At 36.7% G+C, this 20746-nt stretch overlaps 1 protein-coding gene across 1 annotated transcript; it reads left to right on the forward strand.

The window, feature by feature from the left end:
- Positions 2990–19527, forward strand: LOC109819504 (protein DMR6-LIKE OXYGENASE 2-like). Its single transcript, XM_020385244.1, has 4 exons — positions 2990–3220; positions 4654–4901; positions 12182–12503; positions 19279–19527. Exons 1-4 carry the CDS (start codon positions 2990–2992, stop codon positions 19525–19527), a joined length of 1050 nt encoding a protein of 349 aa, XP_020240833.1.

Below are 20746 nucleotides of genomic sequence, written 5' to 3' on the forward strand. Positions count from 1 at the left end.
GTTTATCCATTGCAATAGGGTTGCCAATAAGGCTAGCTACCTTACTTATGCCCGTTGAACTCCATAGATTAAGCCTCAAATTAGGAAATTGAACCCATAATGGATAGTATAAGTCCTGAATTTTGTCTAATTTTGCATCAATACTCTATAGATTTAACATCAATGGCCTAGATCCAAAGAACTAGGGACCTGACTCAAGAACATCTCTCATCTGTTTCTCAGTTTGAAAATAAAAAAAAATAATCCATGATTGATTAATGAGACCTTCGGAATAGAGATCTTGCCCCATAATTTGCTAACATAGGATTCCGTTGCTTTAAATTTAACATTCAGTCATATGACATGCCCAATTAAAGCATTTTTCCATAGATCTTCTCCTTCCTTCCATTCATTAGCAGTGAATGAGGTAATTTTTTATTGGAAAGATGGCATGAAGCTTAGTGATAACCCATTGCATGTTTTCCTGTTATCAGCAAACAATCTAGCAAATATTTTCCTAGTTTTTGCACCAGATTTTCCCATATTCACCCCATTGCCTACATGTTTAACATTTTCCCCTGATTCCATATTGGAGTTCACAAAATCATTACCCCTATTATTTGATAGAGAATCATATGTAGGCATAGTTTTCTCGTTCACCAACTCATTAGAATAATTTTCAACAATTTTGTACGTGTCAATCAATGGAACAGTAATTGAGTCAACCAACTTCACTGAATCTAAATCAAGAACTGAATATTTAGAAGAAAGATTCTGAGGCAAAGAAGAATCAGAAGAAATCACCTCCAAATCAACCTCATCAACCCAGTAAACCTTAGAGGAGCTACTGACGCGATCACCATTGCTGAGAAGTCGAGCACGAACTCCTTCCTTCAGCGGAGAAATCGAAGAATGATGCAATTCAATCATGAAATCAGTGGAACGGAGAATTTCCTCCAACGATATCTTCATCTTTTCCCTCTTTGGTCCAGTTGAACCTATAGCCTTAGGGCTGAATTCTTCATCATCTTCCTCCAAATTTGCATCAAAATGATCCTCTGGAGCTAACAAACAAGAGCTTGAAGGTCTCAATCCAATGTCTACGATCTTTTTCCCGCTTCTTTTCTTCTCCTTCACCATTAAAATCTACACGGGGGCGCAAGATAGCAGCAAGATCGTCTGCTAACTTACACCTACAGACCCGCTAACTCAAGGCTAAAAGTTTATAATATTAGTTACATTTGAAATGAGTCACAAACAATTGTACATAATGCAATAATGCAATATTAATGAATGACCATAATTTAAAAAATGATCGTTCCATTACTAAAGATCAATAAAAAGGATCCAAAGCCTAAAATTTGTATCATTAAGCTAGATCTTAAATACCAATTTGATGTATTAGTCAAACATATTTATGACCAACACATCCATTTATCCATTTATATAAGGACAAAATGACCAAAACCCTCTTAAAATATTGGTGAACTCTCATGTTCCCTCATAAAGTATAGATTTACCAATTTTCCTTCTTAAATTATGCATATGTGTCTTATATGGATTATCATATTGACCATAACGTATTACTAATCCATGAAAAAATGAGATAGATTAGTAACACAAAATGAACATATAAGACACATAATAGATTATTTATTTCCTTTTTTCAATCTTTTCATGGATTATTTATTTCCGTTTTTTTACATTTCCATATAAGACACAAAATGACCATATATATAAGTCACATAATAGATTATTTATTTCTTTTTTTTTACATTTTTTTCATGGATTATGTATTTCCTTTTTTTTACATTTCCATATAAGACACAAAATGGCCATATAAGACACATAATAGATTATTTATTTCCTTTTTTTACATTTTTTCATCGATTATTTATTTCCTTTTTTTTACATTTCCATATAAGAAACATAATAGATTACTTTTTTCACATTTTTTCATGGATTATTTATTTCCTTTTTTTTACATTTCCATATAAGACACAAAATGACCATATAAGACACATAATAGATTATTTATTTCCTTTTTTTACTTTTTTTCATGGATTATTTATTTCCTATTTTTAACATTTCCATATAATACACAAAATGACCATATAAGACACATAATAGATTATTTATTTCCTTTTTATTTTTACTTTTTTCATGGATTATTTATTTCCTTTTTTTACATTTCCATATAAGACACAAAATGACCATATAAGACACATAATAAATTAATTATTTCCTTTTTAGTTTTACATTTTTTCATGGATTATTTATTTCCTTTTTTCACATTTCCATATAAGACACAAAATGATAATATAAGACACATATAATAGATTATTTATTTCCTTTTTTTACATTCTTTCATGGATTATTTATTTCCTTTTTTTTACATTTCCATATAAGACACAAAATGACCATATAATACACATAATAGATTATTTATTTCCTTTTTTACATTTTTTCATGGATTATTTATTTCCTTTTTTTACATTTCCATATAAGACACAAAATGACCATATAAGTCACATAGTAGATTATTTATTTCCTTTTTTTCTTTACATTTTTTCATGGATTAGTACCACGATATTTAATAGATTTGTAACACAAAATGAGCATATCAATGGATTATTTAATATCGTGTTACTAATCTATTAAATATTAAGTGTTAGGTTACGGAATCATCATATTGAATCCACAAATATAGTTTAAGGGGAAAAAAGAAGTAAATTAATACTTTAAAATGAAAGTGGACATAAGAAGGTTATTATGCCCTTTATATAAATCTAGTTATTATGTCCTATATATAAATCTGACCTTACATATCCCTTGCATTCAGTCGGCAAGGGGCAATCTCTCATGGGAGGCCACCTGTTACAATAATTTGCCACTTGTACATGTTTTCCTCATAAATAATCCATTAGAAACTCCTATAAATAGCACATACACAACCACAACTGAGGATAACATTCATTTCATCTTTATCCTTCTTTAATTTATATCATCCATGGCCTTGGCAACTTTCACAAAACCTCTACTCACTGACCTTTTGTCGGAGACTTGTGACTCAGTCCAAGCCAGTTATGTCCAGCCCGTGTGGGACCGCCCTAATCTTGTCGACGTGGAGGTCTTCAATGACTCGATCCCTCTCATCGACCTCCATGGCCTCCTCGGATCAGACCGGAGCAAGGTCGCCATGGATATAGGCTTGGCTTGCCAAAATGATGGCATCTTTCAGGTTATCTTCGCGCGTATTAAAATGAGTTGAGGTGTGACAAGTACTGCTACTGAAATTAAGAAAAAAGTATATATTAGGCCAGCACTTAGAAGTATTAACCAGCTAAATTTTGTAAGAAATTAATTAGTCATAAAAGAGATTTGTTTTTCATTTACCCAAAAAGAAAAGGCTTCTTAAGATTAGTAAGGTAGTTGAGGAGTTCCGTTTGAGTACTGCGTGGAAAGGTTGGGAAACTAAGTAGCTCTTTTCATGGGAAAATATTTTTTCTTATGACTATTAGAAGTTATAGACAAGAAGGATGAATATATATATATATAGGGAGAGGTTCTAATAAAAACCTCCTTAGCCTAAAAACTAAAAACCTCCTTCATCCAATAGCTAAGATTCAGTCAAACAGTCAACAGACACATGCATTAATTACCTCATTAAACACATGCATTAATTACATCAACGCAGTGAATCTGGATTCACTGCAGTGAACCTGGATTCACTATAGTGATTCGAGATACGTTGAGGTAGTGAATCTGGATTCACTGCGTTGAGGTAATGAGGTAATTAATGCATGTGTCTGTTGACTGTTTGACTGAATCTCAGCCATTGAATTCATCTAGATCCAATGGATGAAGGAGGTTTTTAGTTTTTAGGCTAAGGAGGTTTTTATATACATAATTTTTTATTTTTTTTATTTTTATTTTTATTTTTTTTTATTTTTATTTTTGGCTACCATAGAGGAGCGCTAACCCACCTATAATTTTGTAAGAAAATATTGGTTAAAAGAGAAGAAATTTGTTCAAATAATTGAGATTCAACTCGGTAGAAAGGCTTCTTGAGATTGTTAATTAAGGTATCTGAGGAGTTCCATTAATTTGTCTGAAGGAATGATTATTGAAAAGTTAATTAGTTTTCCCACGGAAAAACTATATTTTCTTGAAGATGATCTTCATGGTAATTAAAGGGTAGAATTTGACATATTTTTACATCTCTAAACTAGAAAATGAAATTTTCATTTGTCAATTCAAATAAAAACGTCAGAGAGGACAAAGAAAACCCATGTGAAAGGTCATGAGTCATTTTCTTGACTAATCGAGGGTCATTCTTTAATTAACGTATGTATGTACTGCTTATAGCATCATATTCTTTACCTTTCCTATTTTATAAACAAGAAAGAACGAAATTGATGATCTAATTAGCGTAAAATTGAAATAGCATGCGCGCATGATATAAAAATGCCAAGAAATGAATTATGAAGACCCCTTTGTTCTCCATATCTTCCAGTAAAAAAGACTTGCCACCATTTTCCCTTTTAAATGCATTTGAAATATAGGCATTGATAGAAGTAACTAAGTATTAAAATAGATATTGGTTTCTTGATATATTTTCTTTGATATAATTAGATGAAATATTACTATATATGTACTCGTGACTAATTTTAGGTCAAGAACCATGGGATTCCGAAGCGAGTGATTGAAGATATGCTCCAAGTTTCAAGGGATTTCTTTGGCTTACCAGAGTCAGAGAGAATGAGATGCTACTCTGATGATTTTATGAAAACTACAAGGCTTTCAACAAGTTTCAATGTCAAGACTGAGAAGGTTAGCAGCTGGAGGGACTACTTAAGGCTCCATTGCTATCCCTTGGAGGATTTTGTTCATGAGTGGCCATCTAACCCTTTCAACTTTAGGTAAACTCTAATCTGTTCCAAAAATGCATACTCTTTAATTAATCCTAGCTGGCCGACATATCAGCTTACTTAATTAGTAGTCAAATTACAAACAAGTTGTAACACTGAAATTGTCATTCATTATAGGTTTATAACCTACGGGTTTCATGATATGTAGAAAGTAGATAATATTTTGTCTTCTCCTATTACATTTAGCTTTGTATGAGATATTATTCACTAACCATTAACATGTATACTAATAACACCGACCGAGTCAACCAAGTGCAATGTTTAAAGTACATCATGATGCTCAGATAACTGAGAATACAACATAGATCTCACTATGAATTAGAAACCCAAACACCCAAAAAGAAGGAAAAAAAAAGACACTCTGTCGGCCGAGAACTGTTGAGCACACGATCGTCATGGCATTAACTTTGATACCCTTGATAATCATCTCTGGGTGAAGATACGAGCATCCCTCTCACACCAACTATAATAGACAGCAGCCGACAAAGCCATTCTTTTCGCTTGTCTTCGCTTAATTCCAACCTACTAGTATACCGATTCAATAGTTTGACTCCAGTTACAAGGCCTCCAATTGAACTGAAACCAACTCATAATACAGCTCCACACTGTTGCGCGCCTATGCGGAAGCGTGCTGGCACACCGAACGAATCCGTGATCATGGGAGAAGAGAACCAACCACACACGAGCACAATTCAATCCTAATAAGACAAATCAAACCAAACACAGAGATATACGTGGTTCAGAAATTTGCCTATGTCCACGGGGAGAGGATGAGGGAGATTCCACTAAATCAAGGAGAGTACAAAGGGTTACAATCTCACAAAAGCTCACAAATTAACCCTAAACCAAATCTCTCAACTTGCTCACAATTTCTTCCTCTCAATATGCTCAGTACAATCTCTAATCTTTGTTTTAAAACCCTAAAAAATCGTGTTTCAATTTATATCAAAACACAAACCCAATGCAAATAGGAAACCAATACTCAGGCCCAGCTCGACTCGCGGTCGACCGCAGAGCCATGTGCGATCGACCGGACAAAACGACAGAAAGCATAAATCCATTATAGGGTCTCGCGGTCGACCGTCGCACCACTCGCGGTCGACCGTGAAAAGTCTAGAGACTTTTCCAGATCTCGTGCACGTTTGTGGTCGACCGCCGCGCCACTCGCGGTTGACCGCTAGATGTCCAAGTTGTTTTTCTATAGTTTTTCCTGTAAGCTCTTCAATGCTCGAACTCAGTGAAGTTTTTTTCAAAACTGAGCCGACACCAAACGAAGAGCACCAATGCGTCATCTCCCCAAACTCGGCTGTACCAATATGGTTGCCTACGTACCCCCTCTCCCAATGGTTCAAGTTGTCCGTAGTTCATCCAAATGGGTGTTAACGGCCTCAACAATCATGAATGTGTAACAAGTTTCAACAATGATCAAACTTGTTGCTCGAAACTATCTTAGTGAGCATATCTGCCAAATTATCCTTCGTGTGGACCTTCACAATCTTCACATCGTCATCTTCAAGAACATCTCGAACGAAGTGATAATGAACGTCAATATGCTTCTTCCTCGCATAAAAAACCTAATTCTTTGCCAAATAGATAGCACTCATACTATCACAATGAATAGCGACGGACCGTTGTGATATACCAAATTCCTCTAAAATTCCTCGAAGCCAAATAGCCTCCTTCACAGCCTCTGTTATCGCCATATACTCTGCCTCCGTCGTAGACAAAGCCACCGTAGACTGTAAGGTCTATCTCTAACACAGCGGCGCACGGGTCAAAGTGAACACATACCCCGTAGTAGACCGACGCTTATCTAAATTCCCGGTATAATCCGAATCAATATAGCCAATGCAAAACTGCCCACCTCTAATGTCCCACTAATAAACCAAACGAACATTGAGCGTACCTCGAATGTACCTCAAAATCCATCTCACGGCATCCCAATGACCCACTCGAGGATCGTGCATGTATCTCGAAATCATGCTCACCGCCTGTGATAAATCTGGTGTCGTACATACCATCGTGTACATCAAGCTCCCAACCACGCTCACATATGGAGTATTCGACATCAACTCTCTATCTTTAACTGTCTTGAGTGAAAGGTCAGCTGAAAGCTTCAAATGGACTCCCAAAGGTACACTAACTGGCTCCGTATCCATGCTGATATGAAATCGCTGTAGAACCTTCTTCAAATAAGCCACCTGTGTCAAATAAATTCTTCCTTACTCTTTGTCTCTGACGATCTCCATCCTTAAAATACACTTAGCCTCACCCAAATCTTTCATCTCAAACTCATTTGAAAGTTGTGCCTTCAACTCATCTATAGAAGACCTGGAAATGGAGGCAACCAACATATCATCGATATAAAGTAGCAAATAGATGTACGCACCTCTTTTCAACTTGCGAAAATACACGTAAGGATCAAACTGGCTCTGAGTGTACGAATGACCAAGCATAAAACCATCAAATCGTCTATATCACTGTCGAGAAGACTGCTTCAAACCGTATAAAGATTTTTTTCAACCTGCAAACTAGGTTTTCCTTCCCTGCAGCTCGGAATCCCAATGACTGAGTCATATATATTTCTTCATCAAGATCTCCATGAAGAAATATCATCTTCACATCCAACTGATCTAACTCCAATCCATACTGTGCCACCAAAGTTAGCAAAATCCGAATCGAAGAATGCTTCACCACCAGAGAGAAAACCTTATTATAATCAATATCTTCCTCCTGTACATAGCCATTCGCAACCAACCTAGCTTTAAACCTCAATGGAGTACCCTCAATGCCCTTCTTCTTCGTGTACACCCACTTGCAACCATTTACCTTCCGCCCCTTTGGAAGCTCAACAAGCTCTCATGTATTATTCTTGTGAAGAGACTTCATCTCCTCCTGCATAGCCACCTGCCACGAATCAGCATCTGAACTTTACTCAGCCTCTTTGAATATAGTAGGCACCAACTCATCAATACTCTCCACCGAAAGTGTATATGCAACTACTGTGTCGGTATATCGTGCTGGCATCCGTATATCTCTCCTTTGTCTCCGAACCGCAATAGAATTCTGAACCTGAGTTGTCGGTCCCTGATCCTGCACAACTATACACGTATCCTCCTCGTCATCGTTGTGCTCACCTGACATCACCTCAGTCGGTACTCTAATGTATAATATACTATTTGGACAATGTGGAGCTGCATTGATCTCCACCACCTGCGATATCTCCTCTGTCGGGTCGCTCTCCACTTGATGAGAGCTGGGAAGCTTCAAGATAGAAGCCTCATCGAACGTGACGTCTCTACTCAGCACAATCTTCCTATCAACTGGATCCCATAGCTTGTATCCCTTTACACCACGCTTGAATTCTACAAATATGGTCTTCCTAACTCGAGGTTCCAACTTATCAGTCTTCACATAATAGTATGCATGGCACCTAAATATCTTGAGCTGGTCATAATCGTGTGCTGGCTCTCCCGACCATATCTCCATAGGGGTCTTCTCCTCATTCGCAAATAAAAACAACCTGTTAATGAAGTGACTCGCATATGAAAGTGCCTCAGCCCAAAAGATATTCTCCAAACCACTATGCACCAACAAACATCAGATCTTCTCTAGTAAAGACCGATTTAACCTCTCTGCCACCTCATTCTGCTACGGTGTATGACTAACTGTAAAGTATCTCTCTATACCCTCGTTTTGATATAGCTGCTGAAAGGGGTCTGATGTGTACTCACCACCGTTGTCGGATCGTAACGTCTTGATCTTTCTTCTAGTCTGCAGTTTCAACATCTTTTTCTAATCCATAAATATATCTAGGACTTCACTCTTCTTCGCCATGGTGTACACCCAACAACGTCTAGAACAGTAATCAACAAACATGATGAACCAATGTCTACCACCAAGTGATGCAATCTTGGTAGGATCCCAAACATCCGTGTACACATAATCCAGGATGCCCCTCGTCCTATGAATGGTTATCCCAAACTTCACCTTCGTCTTCTTTCCAAGAACACAGTGCTCACAGAACTCAACTTTTTCACTCTTGGCTCCCTTTAATAGCCCTTGCTTGCACAACGCCTGCAGTGACTTCTCTCCTGTTTGCCCACAATCTGTAATGCTAAAGTCTGCTAATGTCTGCCTCTGAAATAGCTGAAGCAACCTGGCCAATCACGGTTCTCCCTTTTAGATAATACAAGTTCCGGTTGCGGACTCTCTTCATCGCCACCAAAGATCCCTTATTAACCTTTGTTACAGCATCCTCAAAGGTCACCTTGAATCCATTCACCTCTAAAGCTCCAACTGAAAAAAGATTCTTCTTCAACTGAGGAACAAATCTCACCTCCTTCAATTCATGGACTACTCCACCGTGCATCCGAATCCTCACGGTACCTATCCCACAAATACCACAAGATTGATCATTTCCCATGATAACAACACCCTCATCGAGTCTCTCAAATGATGAAAATCAATCTCGCCTAGGAGTCACAAGATAAGTAGCGCCAGAATCAAGCATCCAATCTGATGCATCCAAGTGCTTCACCACCGGAGTAATCAATAGAGAAAAATTCGAATCATCGGAATCATCGCCTTTCGTAACATTCACCTCATTGGCCTTCGGGCCCTTCTTCTTGTCATTCTCCTTCTCCTTGAGCTTCGGACAGTCTCTCTTCCAATGTCTCTGCTCCTTGCAGAATGCACATTAGTTCATTACTAATTGGTGGCGGTTTCTTGACTTTGACCTCCCTCTATTACCACCTTTCGGATATGGGCTTCTACTTCTCGTCGACAAGACCTCGCCTGAAGTACTAGCACGGAAAGTCTCTTTGTCATTTCTCCTCAAATCATAGTTTGTCAAAGTATTAGTAACTTCACTATAGCTGATAGAAGACCTCTCATTCAACAAAGTGAGCACGAATGTATCATACTCCTCATCCGGTAAGGAGCCCAACAAAATAATCATCTTGTACTCATCTGATATCTTCTCATCAACATTCGATAAGTCCGACAACAACTTAGTGTAGTTATTCACATGAGCCGCTAGTGAGATACCTCAGGACATCCGAAATCTGAACAATCTTCGTAGCAAGTGCAAACGGTTCTCAACATTCTTCGTAAGGTACTTATTATTGAGAATTTCCCACATCTTTATTACATACGTTACCCCAATCACATCATACTTCAATTCTTATTCCAAATAGGATCTGATCACCCCCACAAGCGTTCCTATTCATCTTTTCTCATATCGCATCTTCATATTTTGGTGGCCTCTCATGGACCATGATGGTCTCCTCTAAATTCTAAGCATTGAGTGCATCCTGAACATCACTCATCCACAAACCAAAATTGATCTTATCGTCATACTTCATCATACTAATTTTGGTGTTCTGAAAACCAACTTGGACTGTACTCACCATCTTGTTGCTTTCACCAACTTTTTCACCCATACTCTCAAACTCCGAATTGCAAAGAAAGATTCAAACTTTGAAAGGATTGAGGAATTACCCAACTGAACCCTAAATTGGATTTCAAATAGAACTCCTAACCACACGAGGAAAGCGAGATCTTCAACGACAACTCCAAACCTTATCTCCACCGAAGCCTAGAACTCTAAGAACCAAGCTTCCAAACTAAATCTTCCTCTACCTAATCCAAAATTCTAGATCTCAAATCTGAACTCTGATACCAATTGTTGCGCATCTATGTGGAAGCGTGCTCGCACATTGAACGAATTTGTTATCACGGGAGAAGAGAACCAACCACATACGAGCACAATTCAATTCAAATATGACAAATCAAACCAAACACAGAGATATACGTGGTTCAGCAATTTTCCTACGTCCACGGAGAGAGGATGAGGATATTCCACTAAATCAAGGAGAGTACAAATGATTACAATCTCACAAAAGCTCATAAATTGACCCTACACCAAATCTCTCAACTTGTTTACAATTTTTCCCTCTCAATATGCTCAATACAATCTCTAATCTCTGTTTTAAAACCCTAGAAAATCGTGTTTCAATTTATATCAAAACACAAACCCAATGCGAACAGGAAACCAATACTCAGGTCCAGCCCGACTCGCGGTTGACCGCAGAGCCATGTGCGGTCGACCGGACAGAACGACAGAAAGCATAAATCCACTACAGGGTCTCGCGGTCGATCGTTGCACTACTCGCGGTCGACCGTGAAAAGTCCAGCGACTTTTCCAAATCTCGTGCACGTTTGCGGTTGACCGCCACGCCACTCGCGTTGACCGTTCGCAAGTCGTTTTTCTGCAGTTTTTCCTGTAAGCTCTTCACACACATTCACGGTCAAAGAGCATTCAAAAAAAATGATGGCGACTTTCCATAGTAGAATCAGAAAAGAGAACCGATTATTGGAATGAAGTAGTCCCATTCTACACGTTCTATCTTTTGTAAGCAAACGACCTTAGATTGCTAACTACAAGACAAAAGAATGCTTAGGGTAATTCAAATTCCCCATGTAGCATCATACCAAGGAACAATATTAGATACAAGGTAAAAAATAGAGTAGTTCCGATTCCCATTTAATTAGAGAGGATCCGAAACCGTGAGTGTTAGTGAGTGGAATTAAACAGAATATCTTTAATTATTATAGTCTCCTCCTCTTGTCTTCACCCTGTGGAAGTAAATCAAGATATTGACTAAACTACATTAATTGAATCCTCTAGGTATTTGCCAAACTGATTTAATTAATCTAATCCTCAAGGTTACTGGCTAAAAACTCCTCCTGTGCTATTGTGTTGTTTCTAGCCTCTATATTAACTTTTTCTTATTGTTCTAATTTATATATGTCTTAAGAACCTCACTAACCTCAGTACTGCTGCAACACAGAATATGGTATATTTATGGTACAAATACAACGCTAATTTCAATTGTAGCAAAGACGTTAACGTATCCAATATTATTAATCGTAACATTTTATGTGGCATTCGGACATGCATGCCTCCTCTATCCATATTAAAGGATTAGTACAAAGATTCAATGAATTAAACCACCTTAATTTTGCTTATAGTAAAGTTTCCTAATACCTAAAAATTCACAATCTAAACTGGTATAAGATATCACTAGTACGTATTATACTCTGTCTACTCTAGCGGAGAGAATATTGTAGAAAACTTCCTATTTGTTCTAGTTTGTAACTAGAACGAAACAAAATTTAATTAAATTAGGAATTTCCTTTTTCTTGAATATGGGGATTTTCTTACGCTTTCATCAATTAATCCTTTATGATATGAGTTCTTGTTGCAGGGAGGTTGTAAGTGAGTACTGTACCAAGGTTAGGGAACTAGCTTTGAGGATAATGGAAGCAATATCAGAGAGCTTAGGACTTGAAAGAGAGTACTTAAACAAAGCATTAGGGAGCCATGGGCAGCATATGGCCATAAACTACTACCCTCCATGCCCTCAACCTGAGCTCACCTATGGATTGCCAGCCCACAAAGATCCCAATGTCATCACTCTTCTTCTTCAAGATGGGGTCTCTGGCCTCCAAGTGCTCAGGAACGATAAGTGGGTCGCGGTGGACCCTGATCCCAATGCGTTGGTCATCAACATCGGAGATCAAATACAGGTATAATAACTCAGTCAGAAATGTCGATTTTTTTTATCTTATTTTGGTTGAATTTTTATATATTGTGATGGGAGAGGTTAAAGGTTCACAATAAGAAATCAAACTTGTTAGAGGGAACTAGCATCATGCATGTTTGAACTACACATTTGTAATATGAAGCAGCAAAATTCCATGCTAATTAAAAAAAAAGGGCTAAACTATCAGATTGGTTTTATTTTTCTTGATTTCTTTCACCGCTTTGATATTTTTTTTCTTGTCCCTTTTTTTTTTTTTTGACTTAATGGTCAGGTAGGCCCAAAAGTTAACCACCTGTTAGAAAATTTTGAAACTAGACCCTCAAATCTTTAATATTTTGATATTAGTCCCTCAAATCAATAAATTAAATTTAAAATTAGTTTACATATTTAATTTAATTTATAAACTCAAACATATTTCAGACTCACATCTTCTCCCATTCATCCCCTTGCAAACCTCTTATAGGTCTGTTAACCGTGAAATGGAGCACCAAAAAATCCGGTTAAAGAAGATTTGTTTTGATATTAGTCCCTACCAAAATATCATGCATATAAGATCCCTCTGTGATATAATCCATCCAATCTATTAATTAACCATGATTGACAGTTGACAGGTAATCAAGAAAACTAACATGTTAGGAGGGAATAGATAATAATTGAGTGATGCACATCATCTTTTTTTTTGGTCAATGAAAAATTTTTATTCATTTACCAAAAATATGGAAATTATGTACATCTCTATCTCAAGTTGAGAAACTGTTTCAAAAAACAAAAAATAGCTGAATCATAGAGATATCAGCCAATCTTTATGTACATCTGAAATTTGACTATTTAAACAGATTGTGTATATATCTGTTTTGATGATCTTCACCAGTTGATCTGTTCTCTTGAACCTCTGTTTGAAGCTTCTTCCATTCCTTTCTTCCCAAATCCTATACACAGTAGCCGCAAGAGCAAGTCTCTTAATCTGTTTCTTGAATCCTTTCCCCATCTGCCTTGTGTTATACCAGTTCAACAATATACTCCAATTACATGTTTGCCAATCAAACTTAAGCCAGTTGATGATAGCTAACCATACATCTCTTGAATAACTGCAATCAAAGAATATATGCTCTCTGTTCTCAATTCCTGCACACAGAAGACAGCTGTTTGTACTGATAATTCCTCTTCTTAACAACCTGTCTTGTGTTTGAAGTCTGTTCAGTACTGCAAGCCATAGCACAAATGAGTGCCTAGGGTAATTTAGTTTCCCCCATACCGTATTAAACCAGGGAACCTGTTGATTTTCAGGAGAGAATGCAGAGTATACTGCTGACAACTTGGTTTTAGAGTTTATGTAACAGTTACCAAGCAAAAGTTTCAGATTGTCAATACCCCCAACTTCATTCAAAGCCTTATCTCTACACCTGAGGATCTGTTTCCACATCCAGGAGTCTCCACTTTTAGCTCTGACATTCCATACATCTCCATGTTTTAAATAGTTCCCATTAATCCATTTCACCCATAGTATTTCCTTGTTTATATGTATATACCATAAACTCCTCATAGCATTTGCCAGGTTCCAAGAATATGCAGAGTAGATTCCCAATCCTCCTTGCTTTTTCCCACAGCACACCTTATCCCAAGAGACCAAAGGAGTTTTGTAGGAGTTTTCAGACTTTCCCCACAAGAATTGCCTACATATTTCATCAATCTTCTTCACTACTTTTACTGGCAGAATGAAATTTGACGTCCAATAGTTTTGAATACCCAAAATCACACTTTTTATCACTTGAACCCTTCCTGCATATGACAGATTTGAATGTCTTGTCCACTTCTTGAGCTGATTTGTAATATTATCTATCAATGGGTTGCAATCCACATATGATAACCTCTTACAGATGAGAGGAACCCCTAAATATTTGAATGGTATAACTCCTTCAAAAAACCCCAGGAAATTTTTGATTTGTGTTTTGGTTGCATCATCAACCCCTCCAAAGTAGATAGAACATTTTTCCATGTTTGCTTCCAAACCTGTTGCAGCACTGAAGTCTCTAACACATTGAAACAATTTTTGGACTGAAACAAAATCACCTTTAGCAAATAGTAGCAGGTCATCCGCAAAGATGAGATGTGTGATTTTGAGATTTCCACACCTTGGGTGATACTTGAACATCCTGTCATTATTTAACATCTCTAATCTCCTTGATAAGTATTCCATCCCAAGTATGAAGAGGTATGGTGATAAAGGGTCACCTTGCCTTAAGCCCCTCTTTCCTTCAAAATAGCCTTGCAGCGAACCATTCAGAGATATAGAGAATCTTGGTGAAGTTATACAGGCCATTATCCAGCTAATATATTTCTTTGGAAACTTCAAACCTTCTAGCATCATCCTTATAAAGTCCCAGCTTATTGTGTCGAATGCTTTCCTGATATCAATGTTCATCATGATTCTTGGGGATATGTTCTTTCTACTATAACTTTTAACAAGCTCATGAGCCAAGGAGATGTTACTTGTGATTTGTCTACCTTTGACAAAAGCACTCTGTGCTCCATTTACAATACTCCCCATAATTGGTTTAATCCTATTCACAAGGATTTTTTAAATGAATTTATATATGCAATTGCAATAGGATATGGGCCTGAAATCAGCTGGGGATACTGGACATTTCTTCTTTGGTATAAGTGTAATAGCAGTAGAATTAACCATACCCAACAGTTTCCCATTTTTGAAAAATTCTTCAATAGCTAGCATCACCTCCTCCCCTATTACTGGCCAAGCAGACTTATAAAATGCAACACCATATCCATTTGGCCCAGGTGCCTTGTTCTCATCCATTGAAAAAAATAGTGTTCTTTATCTCTTCTTTAGTAACAGGTCTAGTAAGAGAATTAGCTTGTGTTTCAGTCAAACAAGGTCCAGCTTGAATAACTTGAGAGTCAGGCATTGTTGTAACTGGAGCAACTCCCAAAAGACCCTTGAAGAAATCAATCATTTCATTTGCAATCTCCTCTAGGTCAGTAATCCTTTGCCCTAAGGTGTTGTAAAGGACTAACACCTTATTATTGTGTCTATTTGCTTTTATCCTGGAGTGGAAAAAGTTTGTGCACCTATCTCCTTGCACACTCCATTTAATCCTGGCTTTTTGTTGCAGAAAAGAGAGCTCACAGTCCAGGAGGTTATTGTACCTTGCCATACAATCCTTCTCCTTCATAATATACGTTGGATTTAGAGGATTCAACTGAAGAGCACATTGAGCCTCATCAAGAGCTAGTTTGGCTCTGATAACCTGCTCACTGATGTTATAATAATGCTTTTTGTTTAACTCCTTAAGAGCAGCTCTCATCATCTTAAGCCTCCTACAGACTGTAAACATTTTGCATCCCTTAACTTTAGTTTGCCAGATATTAGATACAGTGGGGATGTAGCTATCATGCTTAGACCACATATTGAAGAACCTGAAAGGCTTCTTCCCAATTGAACTTTCCTGGAAAAGAGAAACCAAGGCAGGGGAATGGTCAGAAAAATGAGGAAGTAGAAATTCCACCTGACTGGCATTGAACATGTTTAGCCATGAATCATTCACCAAGGCCCTATCCAATCTGCACCACACTCTAGTGTCTTGATCCTGCTTATTGCTCCATGTGTAAAAACATCCAGTTGTTTTAAGATGATTGAGATGACAGTCTTCAATAAAATCCTTAAAGTCTTTTGTTTCAGATTCAGTGACAGTTGCACCTCCCAGCTTTTCCTCACCATTTATAATTGAGTTGAAATCCCCACACATGATCCAAGGATCATTTCTCAATGAAGGTTGTATAGCCTTCAATTCATTCCATAGCCCTTTCCTAGCCTCCAAATGATTAAAGCCATATACAGATGTAATTATGCATTCTGTTCTCCCATCAGAAGATACCACTTTACTTGTGATACTTTGATCAGACATGGAGATAACCTGAACATCCAATTTTTGTGAATCCCACATGATTAAGATCCTGGCTGATCTTTGATTATTGACATTTGAATACCAATTCCAATTTCCTGCAATTTTTTTTCCTGCCTGAAGAAGCTTACCACTCTTTATTTTTGTTTCAAGAAGAGCTATATAGGATAGATGATATTGGGATATGAAGTTTCTCACCAAGTGTTGTTTAGAGGATTTGTTTAATCCTCTAACATTCCAAAAGGCAAGATTCATCATTGCTCTCCCCCTCTATCTAATGTAGAGGGATCAATATCCAAGATATCCAGAACAGTAAAAGAATTTCTAGGAATGATATTCTTATTTTTTAAACCTTTTTGAACATGAATCCAAGGCTTATTCCCTGATGCAGAACCCATAGAACAGATACTGCCTGTGATATTCTCCCTAACCTGCATAGCATGCACGGCACTATGCACTGCTTGCTGTTCTGAATGCACAACATGCACACCATTATGCACTACTTGTTGTTCTGGGTTTGCAGTATTTGTACTCTCACTAATATTTGCCTTCTCATTTATCAAACAATTACTTTTTTCACCCTCTGTATCAGAATTATGCACAGCCTTATCACTGCTATCATCTTCCTGATAACTGGTGTTTGAAGGTATTGTAGTATCATTTCCAATAATAATTTTTCCTTTCCCAATATCATCAGATTTTTGAAACTGGCCTTGCTTAGGAATCCATTTTTGAGTTTGCACTCTCCTCCTACAGGTTTTTGTGTCATGTCCAACCTGTTTACATGAATCACACCACTTAGGTTTAAATTCATCATTAGGACCTAAAATGGTGATCTTGTCAGGGAGTGGGGATGGCATTTTAACCTCAACTAGCACCCTCGCATAAGCCAAACGCTGTTTGTTTGCAGTCAATCTGTCAGTAGCAATTGGGCATCCAATTGCACTAGCAATTTTAGAAATACTTTTTGCATTCCACAAATTGAGCCTTAGATATGGGAATTGAATCCACATAGGATATATATTATCATTTATCTTCTCAATATCATCTCCATTAGACCACTGCTTTAATAACAACGGTCTTGAACCAAAGAACCAAGGTCCTGAACACAGAATCTCATTTAGCTCATCAATATTCTTGAATTTGATCAGAAAAATACCAGGCTTGAGTAAGAAGACCTCCGGCATAAATTTCTTCCATGTTTTTTGTACATAATTCTCCATAGCCTTGAATTTTACATTCAATCCCATAACTTGGCATACTAGTGAAGATTGCCATATTAAAACATCTTCATTCCATTCATCATCATCAAAAGAAATTGAATCATTTTTTTCCAGTGGGAATATAGTTGAGATTCATCCCAATTTCTATTTTTCTGTTGTCTGCAAACAAACTAGCCCAGCTTTTATCAGATTTTATATCATTTGCCTCAGCCGAAATCTTAGCTTTTTGCTGTTCAGTATTTCCACCAGACGGAGAACCAGTATTCAATGGATCAGATTTTCCCCCCTTTTCCAGCTCAGAATTCACAGATTTATTCAAAGACAGCGGAGTTTCTTTGTTTAAAGTTGGATCTATAGTATTATTTACTTCCGCATTCAATGTAACAGTAACCTTTTTACTAGACAGGATCGATTTATGCCTTGAATCACTAAGCGATTTCTGAAACTCATGATTTAAAGAAGAATTAACAGAGTTTTACCATTATCCATCTCATCTGCCCATGATACCCTAGCAGATCTTCCAGATCCAGGAGTGGGAAGAAAATCTGATGCCTGCATAAGCTGATTGTCGGAATCACTTGGTAATCGATTTATACATACTCGATCCTTCACTGGAATGGCAGAACTCAGGATTTCCACCATAGATCTAGTCTTCTTCTCCCCTTTTGGACCAGTTGAACCCATTTCGGCTAATCAAGTAAAAATCTGGTTGCATATTTTTCCATTCGGCAAATTCTAAGGGCTCTAATATTTAATAACTAATAAAAAAAAATTTACTACATCATCTTGATCCATTGCTCTTCACATCTTGGAAATCTATATTCTTTGTTTTTCATTTTTCTATAAATTATTCATTTTGATCTTAATTTCTTTCCAAAAAATCCTGTTTTTTATCCTCTCTCTTTATCTAAAGGTAATATGCATACAAGAATATTAATCTAATCCCGTGCTTTGCACTGGTAACAACTAGTTTATAATATAAAATGACATCAAAAAAGTACAGAATAAACTAAATAAATAAATAAAAGTCTTGTAATATCTAAAGGAAAAAATATTTTTAAAATGATTTTTTTTTCCTTCCTAACATCTAGAGGAATATAACTATTTAAGTTTCTCATTCTTAATGTCCCTAACCATTACACCAAAACTCTGAAGTTTTGGTAAAAATTAAGGGTTATAGTTTTATATTATAACATGTCCTTGCGGGTTGAGCACCCTTTTCTATGGGTTGAAACCTGAATTCAGGAGGCAATAATATTGTTTTCTAAATCCACATTAAATTTGCGGGTCAGCAAAGTTTGAACCTGGGTCTTAATGTTCCTAATCATTACACTGGAACTCTAAAGTTTTCATGAGGGCATGTTCAATGTAGATGCTGAGAACTATTTTCTTCAATTTTATGAGATTTTCTTAACAAACGAAATATTTGCATCTTAAGAGGCTTGGGATTAAATGAAAAACATTAGGCATGATCTCAAATATATACGCAACACCATAATATAACTTTGATTTCATGTAGGAGAGGTTTATCAATAGTACTGAAATAATTGAGGTTGATGAACATTAATAATTAAGGACCAAAATCTCAACATTAATAACTTATGTATTAATGCAGGTACTTAGCAATGGCCGATATAAAAGTGTGCTCCACAGAGCCATTGTGAACAGCAACAGTCATAGAATCTCCATCCCAACTTTCTACTGCCCGTCTCCAGATGCTGTGATCAAACCTCCATGTTCACTTACTGATGATGTGCATCCTGCAGTTTATCGAAGCTATTCCTATTCTGAGTACTATGAGGAGTTTTGGAACCGAGGTCTCAACTCTGAGAGCTGCCTCGATAACTTCAGAATACTGAAATAATGAAGATCAATTTGTGGCTGTTATTTTAGCCAAAATGATGGAAGAAATAAATAGATTTATTGTTTATGCTTACATTTTTTTTATTTTGATTAACAGTGGTCAGTACTAGCTAGTAGCTACATAACATGAATTATCTCTTTTAGAGTACAAAATTATAACCCACAATATAAGTTAGGAGTAACTGGAATCTTTGACATGGTAGCAGGGCAACACATGTTCGATTTCCACCTAACAATTTAAAAAAAAAAGAAAAGAAAAAATTCCACCAACAATGAATCTAAAAGATTAAAAAAAAAAATTGATATCCTGATTTCCGCCAATAAAAAGGGAGTTTTACTTGCGGGAAAATTTTAACCAGCAACCCTCCCATATCTTTGAAATTTTGGTATAGCGACGGGACCTTTGACATCTAACAAGAGATAAGATGTTGAATAAATCCATATATATGAAACAATTAACATAAGTAAACAGTATTTTCTTTTCTTTCTTTTTTTCCCGGTATAGAAAAGTTATAGGCTTAGTCAAGCAAAAATGAATTTACAAGATATTCAATTTTGATAGATTTTTTCTTCTTTTTCTTGAAAATTACAGTAATGATGAAAATTTGCAACACGAGGGCAGCTAGAGGGAGAGCCGCGATAAACGTGAAAAAGTATTTGGTGACCAAAAGTCTAAGTCCTCCCATATTTGTTCCCATCGATGGAGCGAGATATGACTACATGTGATGTAGATTGAAAGAGAAATTACGCAGACTTCATATAGTCTTTCTCAAAAGACAAAACACATAAAAGTCCATTTTCCTTTTGGGTAGTTGCATGGACAGTGAAATTCATTGCTTAATTAAGAGTTTTTTTTTTTGGTCGATGAAATAGAATATATTCATTTACCAAATTTTGAAATGAGAGTACATCAAAAATCTGCTAGAAAATAGTCTAGCAACCAAAACTGAAGAAAAAACTCAATCTGTTTACAATTTTTCTACTCTATCTCTCAAATGCTCAGGAACATCTTCATGAAGTATCTTTTGGAGTATTGAAATTTTTATTTCTCTAACAAGCTGATCAGAACTCCGGCTTTTTTGCTGGAAAATCCTCATATTCCTTTCCTTCCATATCCAGTAAACTGTTGCTGACAAAATCATTCTCTTTAACTTCTTTATGAAACCAAACCCCCTCAAGTTATTAGTATACCAGTCTATCACCTGATCCCAGTTGCATGA

The sequence above is a fragment of the Asparagus officinalis genome, chromosome 8 (assembly GCF_001876935.1).
Source record: "Asparagus officinalis chromosome 8, Aspof.V1, whole genome shotgun sequence".
NCBI classification, from domain to species: domain Eukaryota; kingdom Viridiplantae; phylum Streptophyta; class Magnoliopsida; order Asparagales; family Asparagaceae; genus Asparagus; species Asparagus officinalis.